The sequence below is a fragment of the Dysidea avara genome, chromosome 1 (assembly GCF_963678975.1).
Source record: "Dysidea avara chromosome 1, odDysAvar1.4, whole genome shotgun sequence".
Taxonomy (NCBI): domain Eukaryota; kingdom Metazoa; phylum Porifera; class Demospongiae; order Dictyoceratida; family Dysideidae; genus Dysidea; species Dysidea avara.
Window position 1 is genome coordinate 7,638,866 of NC_089272.1, and position 23,091 is coordinate 7,661,956.

A 23,091-nucleotide genomic window follows, 5' to 3' on the forward strand; every position below is an offset into this window, starting at 1 on the left:
GCAATTTAACACTTAATTGTTTGGTTTTTGCTTTGTAAATCTGTGGTTGTTAGTGTTACTCCTTTGTTTTTAAAACAATCAAAAGGTACAGCTATGATGGCCTTATACTACTGCTACTACACACCAAATTTAAAGTTATACCCAGAAGCTGTTTACACTCTAAAGTTTGATCTTGTTTTACATGAATAAATGTTCATAGCATGCACCATGGATATTTATAAGATTCATAGGAAACACTTTGTACACTGTTATATGTGACCCGGTCTGCGAAAAGGGCTCTTATAGCCTTTCCAATTGCATATATATGGTAACCCATAACTTGACTGGTGAATATGGTACAAGCCTACAATTTGGTCACTCAACAACCCTAACCTGGCAGTAGCTGTGGGTGTGATTACATGGTGATAGCTTTAGTAGATTAGGAGTTATGATTAGCCAAACATGGATAATTGGAAAGGCTATAAGAGCCCTTTTCGCAGACCGGGTCACATATGCTCTTTATCTATACCAAATTTCAAGGTAGTCAAATTTCTTAGTTGTGTTTTGTAGCAATTTTGCAATTTGTGTGAAAAGAAAACTCTATGGGTAAAAAAGAAGTTGTGAAATCAAAGGTGGCAACAAAGAATGGCTGCAATGATATTAATTGTACCACTACTAAAATTTATTGGCATTAACATCATTGCAGCCACTTTTGGCTACCATGTTGATTTCACAGACTTTTTCACCCACTGCAGGATTTGAAGGCCGCACTCTTTTTCATAGCTAGGCTGATTTTGTGCAGTATGTATATACAGTATAGACTGCATATGTGAGCAATGTGTCCTCATGCATAAAGCTGTAAGTTTGATACCAAGTGATGCCCAATTGTTGTATATATTACTTTCAGAAAAACTGGACCCTTGTGTGCACAACTATTTTATGGGATCCATGACCATTGTTAAGTGGGAAGGTAAGTGCCAACTGTCCATGTCTCACAGATTCAGGTGGGACTTACTGTAGGATGCGTTCATAAGACATGGTACAACCTTTTACTTAGTCTGCCCCTAGGAGGCCTTGCAAATTTCATTCCCATCTCCTCATCAGTGCACAGGTATAATCCAGTGTATTATTCGACCATGCATGCAGGTGGCAGCAAAATACTTTTATTGTTACATGTATGTGTGAATGTACACGAGTGCAACACAGCATGGCACAGAGACAAGTGAGATGTGCACAGTTTCATAGGTTACACTCACCTATCATTCCCCCCACATCAAACATGGTTGATAGTGCCGATGACTCAAATGTACTTAAGCAATGACCACCAATACCTGTATAGAATGTGAAATATATGTACAGGCTGTTTGCTTGGATTACGTACATGATACCTTCACTATTAACAACTACAGTACATTAAGAACCAATCACATAGTCATAACACATATATGTGACCGGATTTGCAAAAAGGGGTCTTCCACACACATCCAATTCTATGAACTTGGGAGACCATAACTCAGTGTTCAAGTAATTTATAAGCCTAAATTTTCTCCAGCCATTACGCTATATTGGTGCTCACTGTTAACCAAATTGTGAATCATTAGCTTTTACCAATATAAAGTTATGGATTGTCAAAGTTGGTATATTGGATGTGTGGAAGACCCCTTTTCACAAATCCGGTCACATATAATAAAAAAATATGGAAGAACGTGTGATTTACCTAACTGCACAGTTCATGTACTGTATTCTAGTGCATGCAGTATGACCAACATCATGATGCACAGTATTCGGCAACTTACGAGTGTTCTTGATATAAAATGGTAGCCAAAAGAGGAAGGCATAACTGACCAACTTTGCAAAAAACAAAGCAATGGAGAATTCCATCACTCCCTAACAGTGAGAGAATTAATGGAGAGAATACATTTCTCTACTCACTGGGATCAACAATGCCCTCCAAAAACTGATAGCTTTGTTATCTCCCTGTAAAATAGCATATGAGCATAGATACGTAATAGCATCACGTAATAGCATCACATGACCAAAAATCCAACGCATGTATATAACAAGTATATAGTCATACATACATATATGTATATTAGCAATGTGCGACTCAATGAAAAGGTTAATATTAACTTTAGAACACAAATGCCCCAGTATCTTCCTCAGTATCTTCTAAGAAAGCTTATCAGAATTTCTATACTTGTTATTAGCATTGTAACGATGATGTATCTGTTCTAAATGTTGGTCACTGATGGTGAACAAAGAATGCCTGCAATCGATTATTATTAAATAGCAATGCTGACATGTCAGCATCAAATAAATGAATAATGACTCAGAATTTACAGTACATATGAAATGTCGACCAATCTTAAAGATTTATGTAACTTTTTTTATTAAATTAATGTAATGTTGTTTAGGTTAATAAAGTTGACTATATGCTAATGATTAATGATAATAGTTAGCCTAAGGACACATGTAGTGGTATATCCAGGATTTTTGTAAAGGGTTTCCAAATTTTGTAGTGAGTTATTCATGCAGGGGTCTGGGCACAACCCCCAGCTGCTGACAGATTTTGAACATCAAATGCTCCAAAATTCACTAGTCCATGCTCTAAATACATGCTATCTTTTTTACACCTATCAATTATGGCTGATCAGGAGCAAGTAGTGATCCAAATAGCTATATCCAAATTCTTCAGTTAAAAGTCAGAATTTAATGTTTTAAGCTAGTCTTGCATTCATATTTTTAATAATAAAGTTATACCTGCAATCCGTTCTATTATAAAGTACTTTTAACTACTTTATTAGGATACATTTGACTGCTTTATTAGGATACATTTGACTGCTTTATTAGGATACATTTGACTACTTTATTAGGATACATTTGACTGCTTTATTAGGATACATTTGACTGCTTTATTAGGATACATTTGACTGCTTTATTAGGATACATTTGACTGCTTTATTAGGATACATTTGGCTGCTTTATTAGGATACATTTGACTGGATACATTTGACTTGCTTTATTAGAATACATTTGACTGCTTTATTAGGATACATTTGACTGCTCTACTAGAGTATCTCGATCTTTTAGTTACAATCATATTCTTGTTCTCCATTAAGCAACCGAAGCTTTCTTACATGCATTGTAGCTCTGCTCTATTCCCATCTTTCTGTATATGCATATATTTGTGCAGCCAGACTATGATGGTTGGTGTTCTTGCTGCAAGCCCATGGGCCACAACTTCAAACTGCAAAAGGGGTTTCTGGAACCCCAGGAAACCCCCTAAATATTCCCCTACTTAGACATAAAAATTTAATTTCATATACACAATATACAGATAGTATAAACGGTTGTACAGTATGCTTTTATGTAGGAGGGAGACATGAGTAAAAATAGCATGTTTGTGAAAATGTTGTATTATTGGTTTCCCCACTGGATCTGCCTGTTCATACTCAGAATTTAGACATTAGTATTATTTGGAGCCTTGTGAATTGTGTACACTATCTGTCTATGTAGACCTCAAAAGCAGTCATTCGTCATTAAGCTGCAAATCAACTATTAACACCTTCAACATCCTACCAGCACTAAATTATTATGAATTATTTGTTATTCGGTGCTACATTTGTAAAAGTGTACAGGTGAATTTACTCTTAGCGTACTCTCTGCAAACTCTTACAAAAATACTTGGTGGTTCCTTATCAGGCCAACAAACCAATTTCTGATGTTTTTCCTATTATTCAGTGCATCACTACACATCGATACTGTTTCAGCCATTTTATGGCTGCCAGTTTGTACATAGCACTTTTAAAGTTGATACATGCAGCCTGAACCTCTTCTTCCTACATAAGTTAAGCCATTGACTGATTTGATTTGAACAAATGTATCTATGGTCATACATGTTTATTCCTGGCTTTATTGTCTAGTTCTTGCTGCTTGATGCTGTAGTCAATGTTGTGAGATGCTTTAGCTACTGCTGTTGCTGCTTTTGCTGAAACTGCTGTTTTTGCTGTTACTGCTGATACCGGCTGTGTTGGAGAGGTGAGGTCCTTTGGTTCCACCTATACACATTGTATAAATTTAAAATTTTCACATTAATTTTGAGATCTGTAATCTACAGGATTTATTTACTAATAATAACTCACAAGATGCCGAGGAGGAGGGAGAGCAACATGACTTGGATCTGCAACAAAAGCCATATTGTATAATCCACTGTTAGGTTAGTTTTATAAATAAGATCTAACTTGAACTTACAATTACATTTCTAGAAACAGTTTACCCTGTAAAATTAAGCTTGAGGTGTTTTTGAAAATAGCAGTGTATAATACACAATCTGAAACTCTACCTGAGAAAATATCCATTGCTAAAATGTCACACTTCTGGGAATTTAGAAAATAACCATATGGTTGTGCATGGAATAATTAGAAATTTAAATGTTTATTAAGGTGTTGATGTTTGGTATAGGTTCCGCTTTGCTGAAAAACTATTTGGATTGATTACATTAATTAGCAAGTAGATTTACACCTATTTAATCATTTAGATGTAAAGGGTGGCCAAGTGGTTTTATTTTCCAAAATTCAGTCGCATATAATTTATGAAGTTTCTTAAATTGTTTATCTTTATTATTGGTGCTACATACAGATTACATTACTTTAGTCTCTTTATAAGATCCCTTAAGAAATGCAGATGTAAGAATGCAACATAAACAATTATGGGTTTGTACAAACCATATTCTTACCTACAACAAGCAAAAGGAAGATCGTCATAGTAACAGCAATCATTATAAATGCTGACACCAAAAATGACCATCCCCTATAATTTGTAAGAATATCATAGATGTCTTATGCATACACGTGTGTGCATAAACCAATATATAATTATTATGCCCTTCTACTATTATAGTATGTACAGTATACATATATACATTGTTATGCACACACACACACACTACAGTGACAGCACTAGATGTATATTGTACATAATAAATATAGTAATGAGATTTGTTCAATTTGCAATTCTTACCAGTGGTGGTGTGCCCATATAGCTGGAATGACAGTTCCCAAAATGTTACCAACTGAAGTGTGACAATTCCATATTCCCATGATGAAACCACGTCTATTAGTACATTAGACCATTTTGAGTAACTATCATACAGTAAGAGAGTAATATATAGTAGGGTTCACAGAGGTTTGGGCTTTCTTGTCCAAATATATCACTAGTCTTACTTTTCCTTCACAACAGCTTGACAGCATTGGTTAGGATAATCAAATCCGAAGTGCCTCCAAAGTTGAACATTTCCAAAGAGTTTCTATAAACCTTTTAATATTTTTAAAACCAGGCGCGCCTATGGCTGGCTGTGGGCACGCCTGGGTTACTGAAATTGCTTTCGTAAAGGTGTGTGTGTGTGTGTGTGTGTGTGTGTGTGTGTGTGTGTGTGTGTGTGTGTGTGTGTGTGTGTGTGTGTGTGTGTGTGTGTGTGTGTGTGTGTGTGTGTGTGTGTGTGTGTGTGTGTGTGTGTGTGTGTGTGTGTGTGTGTGTGTGTGTGTGTGTGTGTGTGTACCTATCTACCTAAGTTTGACAGTACGCACCCATGTGAGCAAAATCGTTAAATAATGGTAAAAGCAGCTTTTACGTAAGAAGTAAAAGCAAAATGAAGTCTGTATTAAACTTCTGCACAGGTTCACTGTGCTCTGAGGTGGTTTCTTTTCAGCAGACTGAAATACAACTTTCCTCAGACTTTGTAAATTACCTTCCCTTTGAGGTTTTCAGGCATTTAACAACTTAAAAACAATGGTGCAGGCCTCGTACACTTAGTCTACCAGGAATAGCTAATCACCTCGAGTTGAAATTTTGTTTGTTAATTTATTATTAAAATGCGCACATAAACAGTTCAATCAGACAGAGAGAGCTTTCCCTCACACACCACCAGAGAGAAGTCTGTCAGATTTCTCTGGGGCCAACCAGCAGTAGAACAACTGCCACGAAGACACATAATGGCTGGTCGCAATAAGGAAAAAGACAATCTGTAGCGAATAAAGGAGATGACAACATTATATTTCTGGTTCTGCTTTGTAGCAAGAAGTGAAGCTAGCTAGTTGTTTGTATGTAATTTCTGTTGGTTTGCTCATTCCACCTAAAGCAGAAAACACAAGAGGTGTGAATGATGCCCTCTCTATTTCATGAACATGTTGTTCATAAGTCCTTCGAGTTGAAATGGAGCGCATCCCTTACGTACGCGAACAAAAATGAAGAGCAGCTTTGAGGCTTTGTTGAGAGAATTTGTGGAAAGAACATGATAGTCAAACTATAAAACAGTTTAGAAGATACTTCTGTGCGTAATATGTTGGTAAAAGCGGTTTAACCATAGTTAGTATATGCTACTATGAATTAAGTATTACTATTTTATTGTTTTAACCAATAGGGTAGTTTTGGGTTGTGCAATAATATTACTAGCTAATTCTCGTATTTCATAATTCATAAAATTTTGTAATTCATTCAATTGCGTTGCTATGCACTGCTAAGGAAGCGCTTGTTAAACAAACTTTCCAGATGAGTTAGCTAGCTGCATGGTGCCTGGTTTTTAGAAGTGGCACAACATCAACTTTTTTATTACTGAAGTTTCTGATAACAGACTGCTGTAGCAAATTACCTACTAACTGATGTCTTCAGGTCTCATCGACATGTTATTGACAATAGTTTGATGAAGATGTTATTGGAATCCCTGGTATTGTCTCATTTGTCTTACTGTGGTACAGTTTGGAGACCATCACTGGGAAGCACTCTACTGCAAAGACTTCAGAGGATGCATAACCTTGCAGTAAGGTTGTGTTATGACCTAAGGAAATATGATCATGTGTCTGGATTTTATCATAGATGCAATGGTTGCCACTGCTTTATTTTATTCAGTTTAAATCACTGTGTTTAATGTACCACCATTACTACCAAGTTAATTGTATTCCACTCGAACCACCAATTGTTTTCGGTAGAACTACTTCTTATAGTACAAGGACACCAGTATATTTTGCGAACATACCTATGTTCCGCTTATGCTTTTCGTTATAAAACCATTCAATGTTGGAATGCATTACCATCATCTGTAACGGACTGTATTAAATCTCCAATTTTATGAGTATGTGGATGTCCTTAAGCAGCACTGTGACTCATTCCTTCTGATTACAGGTTTTTGCAATTGAATTCGGCGACTTTGCAATTGAATTCGTCCCGTTTGCAATTGATTTCGTCGCTTTTGCAATTGAATTCGTCCCGTTTGCAATTGATTTCGTCGGTTTTGCAATTGAATTCGTCCCGTTTGCAATTGAATTCGTCGGTTTTGCAATTGAATTCGTCGGTTTTGCAGTTAAATTCGTCCGTAACAAGAATGGCAGCTGGAACAAACACGAAAACATGAAGTAGCAGCTGCTACAAGAACTTATTCAAGTAGCAGTGTAACACAAATGCTAACTACCTTGAAATGGAACAGTTTAAATTATCGTCGAAATATGTTAAGACTTAAGACTCCAAATGATGTACAAAATTATTCATCATATTGTGGACCTTACTCTACCAGAATGTATCACTTTTAATAGAGGAATTACCCAGGGTCATGAGTACAAACTTACCCTGCCATTCACTAGAATTGACACATATAAATTCAGCTTCTTTCCTTCCACTGCTATTCTATGGAACAACTTGCAACCAGAGACTGTTGAAGCTTCATCTATCACCGTGTTTAACAACCTTCTTATAAATGAACTGTAAAATTGTAATTACACTGTTAAAACAGGGGAGTAACAGTAACTAGGGGAGTGAAATATTTTACTCTGAAAGGGGAGTTTGGATTACTAGGAGAGTAACAGTAACCCACTAAGGGTAAAGAGAACTCCAAGTAAGTGAAGGCACCAAACTGAAGAGTTCCCATTACCAGCTAGCTAGTAGCTAAGGTGAACTCAATGAGCCAGTATGACCACATATGAATGAGCCACATGCAGGTTATAGCTGTCTCACTATATTATTTTCTCCATTAACTAACCGGTTCAATTCTAACCACTCAATGTAAAAAAGGAAAGTAATTATTTAGGCTTCCTTTTCAATGGCAGCCATTTACTCATGTTTTATTTTACAGGCTAACCAAGACATAGTGAAGGAAACAGAGAGTACAAATTGTTACTCAAGAATATTTTGAAATACGTATGTATAATTATTAAATACCATTTCTATTGCAAGCGCATTATTTAGAGTGAAAAGTATTACCATAGAAACGGCTTCTTTAACAACAGAGCCGTGTTGAGTAGTTGAAAGCGATTTGCTTCTCTGAGGAATTGTAGTGCTTAAAAGGTGATACTAAATTGTTTGCTTGTTCGTGAATAATTACTGGACGTTCACTAGAGTCTATCTCGTTCATTGTTTCTTCAGGTACGTTTGAGCTCATATCTGAGTCGTCTCGTGTCACACACCGGTTTATTAAACTGGCTCCAACAGAAGTCACCACTGCTCGTGAGGGTTTAGGCGCCTTATTGTGATACGGCAGAAATAGTTCAAGACTCAGGGAAACTGAGAGAATAAAATTCGGCAGACTCAGTCGTATCACTGACTGGTACGTACAGTATTCAGCCCATTCACTATGGGCTGAATAGCTCAAGCTCACCGCTAGTTACCAGTAGTCAGTGTGTAAGAAGTTGAAGACTTGAGGGAGGAGAGGAAAGCCACCTAGCTTAAACATGGCGTATATATCATGTCCGTCTGCCTTTAGTTGATGTTAGCAGCCGGACACAATGATATTGCCTGGTAAGGTCAGTAGCCTGTATCATTGTCTTTTTACCTAATTACATGCAGATTCACTGGAATTAACTAGTAAGATGTATCGTCTGCAGTTAACAAGAATCTTTGATACAATGTACATTGTGTGTCTTCAACTTCTTCAACTTTCCAAGTTATTCTTGTCCTGTAAGGAGATAATGTTTATAGTTATGTAATTATAAGCACATATTTACTTTTTTAGCATGGATGTCTCAATGTCACTGAGAACATAGAATTTTTACAACATCCAGTAAGTGTGTTAACATACAGTGACTGTGCATCAATTTGTAAACATATATTACAGGTACCACAAGAAATTAGTGAACAAATAGACAAACAAAATGATGAACTCCAGGTAGCAAAAAAGTGCTGTTTTGCATGATAGCAACTATTTGCCTTTTTAGTTTACACTACCAATGCTGCTGGTCTGGAAGAATTGTTTTTACAACTTTGTTGGCAACTGTGTGTGACATACCTTCAGCCATAAAGGTAACAAGTATATGATTGTTGAATATTTCTTTACTATACTGCTATTTACTACAGCTGATAACATGTCATGTGGCAGGAAGTAACTCCAGTGAAGTGGCAGTGAAGCATCGTTTGCTGATGAAGCCTTGCTACTGGTCTCTTTTTTTCAGAGACTTTCCAATATTATAAAGCTGGATATTGTAAATATTTTGTTACAGTTTTGCTGTATGTCTTTAACATCATTTGAAATTTTATACAGAGTTATTTGCAGAATTTCATGGAGTAAAGGAACTGAACGCCTTGCATGCTTATGTGAACTCTCCTAGAGTAACTAGAATTCCCCACAATAGATTTTTCAAAGGATTCCTGTTACTCCTTTGTAGGGTGTTAGTTACTCTCCACAAAAATATAGGGGTGTTATATCCTCCCTACACTGGGAACTCCCCTAGGGGAGTAACAGTTACTCCTTATTTTTAACAGTGTAGTTAGCTGTAGCTATATATTTTGATTTGTATATTGCATTTATACTCGCTGTGCGAGGTCTTGCAATTATAATAATAATAATAATAATAATAATAAAGTACAACAGTAGTAAACAACTCTTTATAAGGCAATAATTCTTCCTCTACAGCCTCTCCAGCAACATTCCAAACTCTACTACGCCATTCGCGATGGGTGTGGTCACTCGCGAGCAAGCTAATTAACTTGTCAGACAGCCATCAGCTTCGCGTACTACCAGCTTCAATTGCCTTCTAGTGTCTCAAGTGTAACTCTCCAAGGCATAAATAGTTCATCTCTTAATGAACGGGTTGGTTTCTTGGAGCCGTTTTGTTTATGACGAATTGTAATGCAAACACGACGAATTCTATTGCAAAACCGACTAATTCAAATGCAAAACCGACGAATTCAATTGCAAAACCGACTAATTCAATTGCAAACGGGACGGATTCAATTGCAATACCGACGAATTCAATTGCAAACGGGACGAATTCAATTGCAAACGGGACGAATTCAATTGCAAACGGGACGAATTCAATTGCAAACGGGACGAATTCAATTGCAAACGGGACGAATTCAATTGCAAAGGCGACGAATTCAACTGCAAAAACCTGTAATATGATTGTAACTATATGCATGTTTTTTTGTTTTTGTGTGTGTGTGTGTTGTAAGTTGTGTACTGGTTAAGTTGTGTATTGGTTGTCTTTGTATCGGTTATACCTTGCTTTGTTTAGTTGTGTGTATTATTTATGTATTGTAATGTGTCCCTTCGGGCAAGGAAGAACGGCTGTAGCCGATTGCTCGGAGGTTACAATATAAATCAAATCAGCTAAGCATAACTCAATAATGGGATGATTCTGTTTGCCACCACTTAGTGTACCTTTTTACCTACTGCAGCAGCTACAATAGACACATCATGAACTTTCCTTTGCCCTCCATTTCTTTCTCCACAACTGCATAGGTGTTGATTTGCAGTATTGATTTGATTTGTTGACTATTTAGTTTGTAGCGGAAAATGTCCATAATTTCTGGATTGACCATAGAGGTTTTTCTTGTACTGTTCTTCATTTGTTAATCGCATAGTGATTTAATTTGCCATACATTAGTCTCAATAGTAGGAGTGCAATTAATCCCAAATCACATGGCCTTGTTTCTGTAATTGCACTGTAAAGTAGCCAATAAAATAGCAGAATAACAGAAGCCTTTTAAGTGCAACAAGAAAGTGATAATTATAATGAATAGCCAATCAAATAAGCTGACAATAGAAGCATTGTAAGTGCAACATATGTAGACATTTTGAGTAGCCAATGAGAATTGCTGATACGTGAAGCAATTTAAGTGCAACAACAAATGATGTGATACAAAGAAGGATGATGCAATCACCTAGTAGAAGTTAATATGTGTACTACAAGCCATGAAGGGTGATCACTATGTGATTAGTAGGCAATCACACGCATTTTCGTGCAATTATGGAATAATTGTACTCGTAACAGCCAAAGTTTCACTCAAATGTGTATGATTACCAATCAAACAAGTACAAAGAATAATCAGTAATTTTAAATTCGAGTAGTGATCATAGAAATAAATAAATGAAACAAAGGTGGGTTTCCTACAATGCAGCTATACTAGTGGACATTTAATCCCTAGCTACCTCAGTCTTGGCTATGTAATTGACTAAATACAACTGAAGTAGGGATTATATGTCCTCCCTTGTGTGAGTATTTCACTACTTTCCCCCTACTTTAATTTAAAATTCACAATTTTCCTTATGTGTATGCATTGTCTATATTCTAACTCATTACAACATATTGAAACTTTATGTGTGACTTTTGTGCTCCTATAGGGTATCATTGTTTAGACCACTGTACTGATGCAAACAGGCAAGCAGAAAGAACACTGTGTTACTTGCAAAACACATTAATAACGTCCCTTTCTTACAGTGCCTAGAAGAAACTCACTAGCATGAATGAATTGTCTGAGAGTAAACCTTACGGAGTGGTAAACAATTTTCACACGTCTTCACAATCAATAATTATTCTTTTTTGACGTGAGAGCAGACAGACTCATGTATTTCCCCCGAACAATTTGAAATATTTGGTTGTGTTGATCCATGTTTGTTAAGATTAGGCAACATATACTAACTTCAACATACCTTCCTTTACCAAACCAGTTAGCCATGATGGCAACAACACCTGGCCATCCAGTGGACTATAAGGATATATGTGACCGGATTTCACATAACAAGGCTTCCACACACACAAAATCAAACTTACGATTTTACCAGAAATGGATTGCTGGTCTAATACACTATCATATTTCACACTGTACTTCCTTCAGCACTGACAAGTCTGGTTTCTGTAGCAGCTTTCTTCCGACCCTGTCAAAGCCACGAGTGTGAGATTGGCACCATTAAATGGCCATGGCTCTGTGATAATGGTGTGTAGTGAGCTGGGACTTCACAGAGAGCTCGCCAATAGTGTTCTCAGTCAATTTGGAGTAATCTGAGGGCCATGGAGGGCCATGGAGAGCCCAAACTTGGCCTCTGGATTCCAATCGTCTTCTTACTTGATTTTATACCCGTATATTAAGACCACCGTCTACCCCCACCCTCCCACCCTATTAGTACCGCCTGTGATATTATTACCCGCTCGAAAAAAGCTGCTCAAAACAGGGCAAATTTTGGGTATGAGAAATGTATACACCCACTCAGTGATAGCTAGTGAACAGATGAACAATTGGTGCAAATTTTGTTTGCACAGCTGTAGGCACTGGGAAGTTATTACACAATGATTCCTTAAAATCGCCATATCTCCTAACAAAGCTTTGTGCGTCGAAGCCTTGTTTTGTCAAATTCAGTCACATATAGAAAACAAAGATATCAATTGTAATATTGAGCATGCACGTGTCGCTAACCTGAAATATACCACCAGCAACCTGAAAGAACAGGACAAGTCATAAATAAACACTCTTTTACCTACATCACACACACATGGATGCACATGTACACACACCACCTGCGCACACACACATGCATACACACACACACATGCAAATGCACACACCTCCCACACATACATCTGCAAATGCATGCATACACCACTCACACACCACATACACCACAATTGCACACACACACACACACACACACACACACACACACACACACACACACACACACACACACACACACACACACACACACACACACATGCACACACGCACGCACACACACACCACACGCACACACACATACAAATACATACATGCAAATGCACGCACCACACACACATGCAAACGCATGCACACACCACTCACACACTACACACACACACACATACACACACAAACACTAACTTGCACTATTATGAAATAGTATAGCTTGTGTATATTCAGGAAATATCCTGTTCCAAACAACACTACTGATACTGAACTACCTGTAGGATGAAATTGTCTAATTGAACAAACATGCATATGTGACTGAATTTGACAAAACAAGGCTTCGACGCACAAAGCTTTGTTAGGAGATATGGCGATTTTAAGGAATCATTGTGTAATAACTTCCCAGTGCCTACAGCTGTGCAAACAAAATTTGCACCAATTGTTCATCTGTTCACTAGCTATCACTGAGTTGGTGTATACATTTCTGATACCCAAAATTGCCCTGTTTTGAGCAGCTTTTTTCGAGCGGGTAATAATATCACAGATGGTAGTACTAAGGGTGGGAGGGTGGGGGTGGACGGTGATCTTAATATATGGGTATAAAATGGAGTAAGAAGACGATTGGAGTCCAGAGGCCAAGTTTGGGCTCTCCATGGCCCTCCATGGCCCTCAAATTACTCCAAATTGACTGAGAACACTATTGGCGAGCTCTCTGTGAAGTCCCAGCTCACTACACACCATTATCACAAAGCCATGGCCATTTAATGGTGCCAATCTCACACTCGTGGCTTTGACAGGGTCGGAAGAAAGCTGCTACAGAAACCAGACTTGCCAGTGCTGGAGGAAGTACAGTGTGAAATATGATAGTATATTAGACCAGCAATCCATTTCTGGTAAAATCGTAAGTTTGATTTTGTGTGTGTGGAAGCCTTGTTATATGAAATCCGGTCACATATGGTCATTAAAATTTGTATTGAATGAAACATAGTTATATGATATCAATCCTTGTGTTATATGCATGACAGCCTCAACAACAACATTACATCACAGCTACACCCACCTAACATTCCAAAAGTCAGGAAGTACCTCAGGTTGCTCATATCAGCTAACTGACCACTGTATGGGATATAGTCACCACAACAATTAACTAGGATTGTAATCCAAAACATAACCATGCAATAATTTTTCATGAGTTATACGTACAAGCATATCTATCATAGCCATATAAATTATTTGGGCCTTTAGCAAGCTTCCAGCTTACAAAAGATTTTACCTCTTATCAGTGGCATAATCTAAGGATATGAAGGAGTAGCATGACTGATTTAAATGTAGCTAAATGGTTAGCTAACAACATACATAGACAAAGCAACAAATGTGACTATAATTTGTTATTTGCAACAAGGGATCCTAAACATACTTTCAATTCTTTGAACCTGATAGACCATAACTTTGTATTTATCAAACACCTACAGTTTCTTCCTTGTGCATGTATGTTGAGATGTAGTTAACAATTTCAGGCAGAAAGTCTATCTTAGTCTGAAGTTAGATCCTGGCCATCGATACCTCTTGAGCCATTTTTTAAAAGGTATATATACTTCTAATGTGACTTATAATGCAACTCTGTATAAATTGCTTAGCTATATATTTCATTTGAATTGGTGAAGTGTATGTAAAACTAGGCACAAAGAGAACATGGACAACTGTTTCCATTGTTGTTTACTGCATGTTGTACCTAAAGAACATTGCTATGGCATAGGGGAACAACCAGACATAGTCCAGAGTACCAAGAAGTACCTTTCCATCACTGGAGTCTGTAACGAAATGTAAGTGCATGTAATTCAGCATAAACTCATAAAAGTACATTAGTATAGTTAAGCATGACATGGTGCATCAGTGTCATGATTATAATTACAAACTAAAACAAAGCACAAGTATAACTGCTTGGTGCTTTATGGCATCAGTGCATAAATGGATTAAAAGAATCAGATTTGTAACCATACAGGTACAGCAAGGCTGCACTTTTTCATAAAGAACTATTAACCAGAAAACATGTCACAATATATACCCTTAGCAATAGAGTTTGATATCAAAAGTGCCTTTAGTGTGACCTAAAGAACTTCCAATAAATTGTTACAAAAATTAAATACTTTTTATCTTCTCAAACTATACAACTGCCCTCAGGCATACATAACTAATGTGATTGTCATAATGCCTGTACAGCTTGCTTGTGAAACTTGAGTGGAGGTTCCTTGTTTGCGGGAGTACTAGCCATTGATTCACACACTACTGTGTTGCCATGTGTTGGCACAATGCAGCACACACAGACACAGTCGCTCACCAAATGGTTCCCATCCCCTGCAGTGGTTTGAAGGGTTAGCACATGTCCCAGTAGAGTTACAAGCAGGATGTAATGTACTCTGAAAGTAAATATAGACCTTACGTATAAGTTAGCATGTACACCACAAAATTATGTATATACCAAATATATTTGTAACAGAATTACCTTGACAACACTGATAGTTTTCCTGGTCAGATGGTAGGTAGTATAACAACAGAAAGTCAACACCACAATCAGAATCTGATAACTAGATGTGGAAATGATAATAGGTATGGTAATACAATATACGTATTACATGGTAACAGAACTACATATGCATGTGCACGATAATAATTTAAAACACTATATTGCTAATAATTTTGTTAGGTAGCTAGCTATATAGCTAGCATATGTTCTAGAAAATAACATCCTTGGAACTTCGGTAGTTGCAATGGAGATCACTGAGTATCCTAAAATGTATACAAAGATATACATCCAATCCAAAAAAATACATAATTATTCTTAAGTACTGTACATTACCTATACCCTTACTATGAATTGATTAGGTGTAATTGATATCCCAACTAAAATTATGATAACTACATCAAAACTACAGTATACAGTATGAAAGGTTATAGGTACTGCCTGGCGTTAGTGTTAGTATCAGTTGAATTTTCAGAGAGAAAAGTGTAATACATCCATACACATACACCATAGTAATTTATGTATGTCAGTATGTGTGATACAAGAGAGACTGTATGTACAATCATATAATCTTTAATTTGTTAAAAACTATGTTATCACTTAAAATAGTTGATAAATAATTGGAAATCGGTTTATCAGCTAAATTTCAGCCATATCAAAATTGGTAATTATTAGCAGATTATTTAGCTGATTAATTTTACTCACCATGACAGGGGCAGATCCAGGGTTTGAAAAGGGAGATGCATCTGGATAGTAGGTATATATCTATATACATATATATAGTATTATGGAGCAGGGGGTCTGGGGCCTCCACAAGTTAAAGCTATTTCACCCATTTTGATGTAGAATGGTTTTATACACAAATGTCTACATAAATTATTTTGTAAGTGGACTGCAGATGCTAGCTTTCATATTCAGCAACTATGTAGGATTCTCAATAGTGTAATGTGTGGTGGCTGTTCTATTAGAGTATTTGACTTTTGATTGACTGCTCTCTTATGGTATGTTGATCTTGTATATCATTTTGTTTTCTGGAGTTGGAAGGGGGGGGGGACATGCCCCCTGTGCCCTCTTGGATCTGCCACTGTGCGATGCTATTGTTTCTATAGCAAAAAGACAAAAAGAAATGACGATTTTGCTAAGTACGTGGTAAGCATAAACATCAGATCGGTGATCGATTTCAGCCATATTGTGTGAATTTCAATATCGGATAATATACTGGATACTTATCAAAATCTCTTATCAGTGCATTACTACTTTAAAATGCACAAATTGCACACATCATATGTGACCGGGCCTGCGAAAATAGGGCATGTGGGCACAAACTATGCCCCACCACATAACATCTCATATCTCAGTTACTGGGATAGACTATGTTTGTTCTGTAACTTGTATTGTATAGCCAACTAAATGTTTAATACGTGCTGAAAATGTCATGGCCAAGCAATAATGGAATACAAAGTTACAGTATGATGCATCAAAGTTTGAAAAAGTAGGCAATTTTCATGTGCCCACATGCCCTATTGTCGCAGGCCCGGTCACATAATTATAGTACAACTAGCATAACTGTGACTGGGCCTGCAAAAACAGGGCATGTGGACACACACAATTTGCCTACTTTTTCAAACTTTTGTGCACCACTCATAACTTTTTATAACAGTACACTATGACCATGCAATTGTCAGCCCATATTCAACGTTAAATTTGCTTATTTATTAAAACTTTACAGCACAAGTGCTGAAGGTCTGTATGACACCTGGTCCTACAGCCTGTTTAATGCAAGTTGCAAATAGAATATAGCAGTATGAAGATATTATTTGTTTTGTGGTGTGGTGTAGTTTGTGCCCACGTGCCCTGTTTCAGTCACATTAATTTTTATTATGTATATTTATCAAGAGTACATAATAAGCTAAGGCATACCAGTCACCCATGCATGTCTTTTATCACATGCTGAAATTAATTCACACACTATAATAACTACATTACATTATTGTGAATTTGCTAAATTTGACATGAAAAACATGCTCCTAATATCACACAAAAAAAATATTACTGACTTTTGTTATAGCCAAATAGAAGACCCAAACCTGTAATTTGTATGAAACCACATAACATTGTCACATGCTAAATCATGTAAACAACAAAAGGTTATCAAAACCACAATGACCATGTCATTGATGTCATGTGATGGTAACATGTGGCGTATAAAATCAGGCATGCAGGGTGACAAACAACACCAGATAGCTATAACATTCACACTAATTGGAAGTGAACAAATCTACTTGCAGCAAAGGCTCATTCATGGTTAAGACCATAAAATTTCTAAACTTTATTTTTGTTCAGTTATTTTAATAATGCGGATATAACAATGTATAATATAGGTGGGGACTATTCTACGGAACGGAACGGAACGGAACGGAATGATGGACTAAACTGCGGAACGGAATGCTTTCTCAGATTGAAGCTTGCAGCTTACCATTGCTGTACAAGTTATCAGTGGCACTTCCAGCAGGTAATCAAACGTACCCCAAGAAAGATAAAATGAATTTAAGGATCGATTGTGGGTTCTTGTTGGTTGTCATTAGTAACGAAGTACTAATTGTGGGAATAGCTGACTCAGTGATTTCATCTTCGGATATATCAAGTAGGGAACTTAATGCATGACTTGTTTTTACTAGTATGTGAGTTATTTTTACTTAGAATGTACAGTCTGAGGCCCAACCTTTCTAATCGGCATAAATCAGTATGTGTATAGCTACACTACAAAGGAAACAAGTGTGGTGACAAGCTGAATCAAGTAGAATCTAAAGGAATTTTGTGCAGTGTGTGAGGAACAAACATTCAGATACCTCAAGGAGGCTATATTGTGTGAACATCAATGATTCATTAACAGAGTAGTGGACTATTGTCAGATATCTCAGCCTGAGTACTGAGTTGAATTCTGGATGGGGTCTATTATACAGAATGGAATGCTTTCTGAATCAACTTGCAGCTTGGCTAGCTGCTATCATTGCTGAAATTGCATTTTATCAGTGGAACCTCCAGGAAAATGGAATAGGATAATTATAAAACATTAATTAAGTGATTGATTAGGTAATCATGACTTTATTCAGTCTAATAAACAGAATATAGCTATGGTTGATTGAGTGAGGTATCACTTTCAGAATGTTCAGACGACCAGTGATGAGATGCATGGATTCATCGAATTATTGTTGTGGTTGGAGACATTAAATATCCAAAAGCAAACTGACTGTATAATATTAATTCACTTTCTTTATATTTTCTCAATTTTGAGCCTGTATACAAATAATTGAATTTTCCTTGTCAATAGAAATCCTAGAATAAGATGGGAGAGGAACTTATCTTTGTTTACCTATACTGTACAACCAAGAGTTTGTAATACTGATTTGTATGGGGGAGAGTGTCTAACTCTCAGTATGGCCTGTACAAACACCCTGTGTAAAGTTCACCTTTCATCAAATCAACACCTTTACTGGGGGATAGAAAACTGTTGATTAGAGTTTCTGAAGAAGGTAAAGCCTTTGTTCTGAAATAAGGCCGAGGTGTTACTTTAAGCAGGGTGTTTGGTGAATGCATTCAAGTTAGACACTCTCCACCTTATTATGAACTCTTGGTACAACTTCAAAGGAAATGAAGAAAACATACAGATGAATCAATAAAATCACTACAGTAAGGTGAATTACAGACTAGTGAGATCTTGGTTAATTAATGACAGTGGTTGGAGATTAAGTGTGGTAGCTTCTTGCTCTTGAATATGTTGCAAAGTGGAAGTACAAATCAAAATGGGATATCAATTTCATTATGAAAAATTTGTATACATAAATAATCTAGCATTACTATTTCATTTGTCCTCCACTTAAACATGCTACAACAGTACTAGTGTCAGTACATTGGCAGTGAGTCTACCTTGAAATCTCAACTCTAGAGTAGATCCAACACAGGACAGCCCGCACTGTAACAAATACATGTGATCCCATTGTAATTTCATGGACCAGCTGGACTGGGAATCACTTGAAAATAGACGAACAAATTTAACCTGTTTTGTTTGAAGTGAAGCATGTGAAATGTTACACTTAAGAAATCCTAGGATTCTTAGGTAGTATGTAATTAATGTAAGTGTTCCATTTCAGGTCTGACTAGATACATTGAAATTACACACACATCCTGGTCCAAATCACGTTTGCCTGGTGGCTACGGGCATGGTTTCACATGCGGCTTATAATAGAGATTTGGCTGATCTTGGAGTTTTGACATTTAGCCTGATTCAAGGCTAGCAGTCAGACACATCCTTGAATTGTGCAACAGATAAAATCAGCTCACTATTGAATACGGCATTAGTCCACTGCACCAGCTGTTAATATATAAATAACTCCATGCATACACTTCAGTGATGTTTGCAGAATATACCCTCCTTGCGGTCTGCCAAAATATTTGCTCCTCACACACTGCACAAAATTCTTCAAGTTTTAATTCCGCTGGCTCTTTCCTGTTACCAGTATCTTCCTGCTTGCTTTATTTATACACTGACTTATGACTTGAAAGACCGGCCCAGACTGTTTTCTAAAGTCTAAATAAGAAAAACAGCTCACATAAAGTTCCCTTCCGTATGGATGAACATCACTGATACAGCTCATCCCACAATAATACTTCGTTACTAATGACAACCAACAAAAACCCATAATCGATCCGTTAATTCTTTTTATCTTATGTTTAACCACCCACTGGAGATTCCACTGCTAACTTATAAGGGAAGTTTCAGCAATGGTAAGTTGCAAGCTTCAGTTTGAGAAAGCGTTCCGTTCCGTGGTTTAGTCCATCATTCCGTTCCGTTCCGTTCCGTAGAATAGTCCCCACCTATAATATACACCATCGGACTGTAGCTCAGTATAGCTAGTAGGTACCTACACATGAAGCTAGCAGCTAGCCGCTAAGTCTGTAGACTACAAGCGGAGAGTCATTATGACTACGTACCTAATGATCTTTGAATAATGTACTAAGATTGCATGCTGGCATTACTTCACTTGCGGCTAAAGAGCGGCTGTATGCTGATGTTGCACAGGAGTTAGGAGTCTAAAGAGAATAGCTACTTACCACTTCTTTTTGACCACTGGGTCTAGTCTAGACAATACTCCCATTCGCTCAACCAACCAAACACCGATGGGCAGACAGTGATACTGTACCCTGACAACATCGTCTTCTTCTGTGCTGAGTAGCCGCTCATTCTCTATGCGTTTATTTGTAGCCTTCCTCATCTCGGCACTACATAAAACTAGCAACTCGGCTGTTGGTCATGTTGGTTAATTTATGTCGAGACAGCCACACCCTGTTTATTTGTAGCCTTCCTCATCTCGGCACTACATAAAACTAGCAACTCGGCTGTTGGTCATGTTGGTTAATTTATGTCGAGACAGCCACACCCTGTAGTGGCAGATACAGGGGTTGCATTGAAACCGGCCGGCTTTAAAAACAGGGCGCTGCGCACCCGAAATTAGCTTACATGCAGCACGGAGGCGGCTGAAGCTCTATTTTATTTTATTTATTTATTTTAACTGCTTTTTAATGCAGGCAAGGCCTGCATTAATGGTCTGTGGGCAACTGGTGTCCACAGCCAGAAAAAGTATACGTACAACTTACAATTACAATTGAATGTATAAAATTACAATCAAATTAAGTTAGCTGGCTAAGGTTATTACATACATTTACATTTGGTATATAGTTGAACTATCCTATAATTTTAAAACTTACATGTGTATTTAATAATAAACTTACTTATATAGCTAAGTACTTATTTTAAGAGAGAGCAAGAAGAAGAAGAAAAAAAAAAAAAGATTAATTACTGCTGAAGTTTGGTGGGCGAGGAGACTTGGAGCAGGTACTACAAGGGCAAACAAAGTGCATACTGTGGGGATTGTCAGAGTTAAAATTGTTTATAAAATGCTGCCAGAAGATCTTGAGTAACTGTGATTTAATGGTGGGTAAAGGTTGATTTAAGTCAAGTACTGGTAGACTGTTGTAGGTTCTTGGTAATCTGTTAAAGTAGAAGTTACTTTGTTTGTTGGTTGATGTAAAATTGTGTTGAAGCTTGTTACTGGTGGAGGATCTGGTAGGATTGCGGCAAAAGTTGACATAGTTACTGATATTGAAATGATTAGATGGATGCTGGATTGATTTTACGAAGAAGAGTATGTCATAAAGATCATAGGTGTACATCAGTGGTAGTATGTTAAGTTTGATAAGACGTGTTTTGTAATCGGTTACATAGTCATTAAGAATAAATTTGGTTGCCCGGCGTTGGATTCTTTCTAAAGCAGAGATGTCGCAAATAAGGTAGGGGTGCCATAAAGGAGAACAGTAAAGTAATTGTGATCGAACTAATGCTAAATATAAAGTTTTCTTGGTTGGAATGTCAACTGAGTGGCTGAAGGTACGTCTCAGTAGTCCAAGGGTTCTATAGGCTTTAGCTGATATATGGTTATAATGATTTTTCCAAGATAAATCAGTTGATAAAATGACACCGAGGTCACGGTGAGTACTACTAGTTTTGATTATAGTGTCGTCTATGAAGTAGGATGTAGGGAATTTTGTATTAAATGATAGATGTATAAACTTGCTGGTATTAAAAAATTGGTTCCAATCTCTAGACCAGTTTGCCATTGAATCAAGGTCTTGTTGAAGCTGCAAACCTAAATTACGTTCACTATATGCATAGCTAACGACCATTAGCAGGGCCGGAGGAGGGAAAAGTGAGTTGGTCAGGCCATTGACTATAATGTTGAAATTGCTACTATATACATGCCAATGAGAGAGGAGCTGTTGCACAGTGTGCGAAGCACACTCTGCGAAGTGCAAAGCACGAGCATTCTAGGGGGGGTCTGGGAGCATGCCCCCACGGGAAATTTTTGAAAATTAGACACTCAGATATGCAATTTTAGTGATATTTCACTGCTAGCTAGCTATATAAATATGCTCAAGCCTATCTGTTGTTCTTCAGACTTTCTGTACTATGTATAATTGTAGACCTGACATACAGGGTACACAGCATGAAATTTGCTGTATGGTTCATTTAGTTATAGCTAGCAATTAGAAGTTCAATGGGGGTCTGGGGGTGCAACCCCCAGGAGCTGCAGAATTTTTGCAATTTAAAGGCTTGAAAATGCCTTAAAATTTAAAATTGATGCTAAACTTTAAAGTAAAACTAGCTAGTACCTCGCGACTTCCCCCCAAATTTCACAGGGAACCCATGCAGCATGGCCCCTTTATATGTCAAACATAAACGTAAATATTATGTCAAACATTTGAACAAAAAGATTTTGAAATATTTTTAGCGGATCAAGCAGTACTACAAATGAGCCAAATTTCAAGATCATGTGTAATTGCATACATGAGTTATTAAATGTTTTTGAGGATTCAGCTCAACGTGAACGTACTAGCTATAGCTAGGATATAATTACTATACAGTGAATTCACACAGCTACAATAAAAAGCTACACAGCTACAAAAATACAGTATACTACTATACTGGTTTGTATGAAGTGAACGGATCATCACGTAAATATACTGGTGGACAGTCACGAGACCAATCAGTATTCGAAAATGGCGCGATGTGGGTGAGACTGAGAGTTTGCTCAGTATCTCGACTGGACGAGTGGGTA

The 23,091-nt window shown here is 37.2% G+C and overlaps 2 protein-coding genes and 1 long non-coding RNA gene across 4 annotated transcripts in view; 1 reads left to right on the forward strand and 2 right to left on the reverse strand.

Moving 5' to 3' along the window:
- The window catches only part of LOC136254307 (glucose-6-phosphate exchanger SLC37A2-like), a gene marked incomplete in the record, with an annotated part of 323,373 nt that extends 302,617 nt beyond the window's left edge, over positions 1–20,756 (reverse strand). Inside the window, 4 exon segments of the mRNA XM_066046986.1 lie at positions 14,696–14,708; positions 15,236–15,314; positions 15,401–15,482; positions 20,531–20,756. Of these exon segments, the coding sequence (XP_065903058.1) occupies positions 14,696–14,708; positions 15,236–15,314; positions 15,401–15,482; positions 20,531–20,691 (335 nt within the window).
- LOC136254641 (uncharacterized) lies at positions 8,236–9,494 on the forward strand. 2 transcript variants are annotated; one of them, XR_010700594.1, is made up of 6 exons: positions 8,236–8,760; positions 8,809–8,919; positions 8,975–9,022; positions 9,077–9,127; positions 9,177–9,261; positions 9,316–9,494. It is a non-coding gene; the product is annotated as an uncharacterized lncRNA (long non-coding RNA). The 2 variants fall into 2 exon arrangements; XR_010700593.1 differs by having other exon boundaries at positions 9,077–9,261.
- Positions 20,757–21,424: 668 nt separating the features above from the next.
- On the reverse strand, positions 21,425–22,108 carry LOC136255212 (uncharacterized; the record flags this gene model as incomplete). Its single annotated transcript, XM_066047959.1, has 1 exon — positions 21,425–22,108. A coding segment is annotated over exon 1 (669 nt), but the record flags the coding sequence as incomplete, so codon positions are not given.
- Between the last annotated feature and the right edge of the window lie 983 nt (positions 22,109–23,091).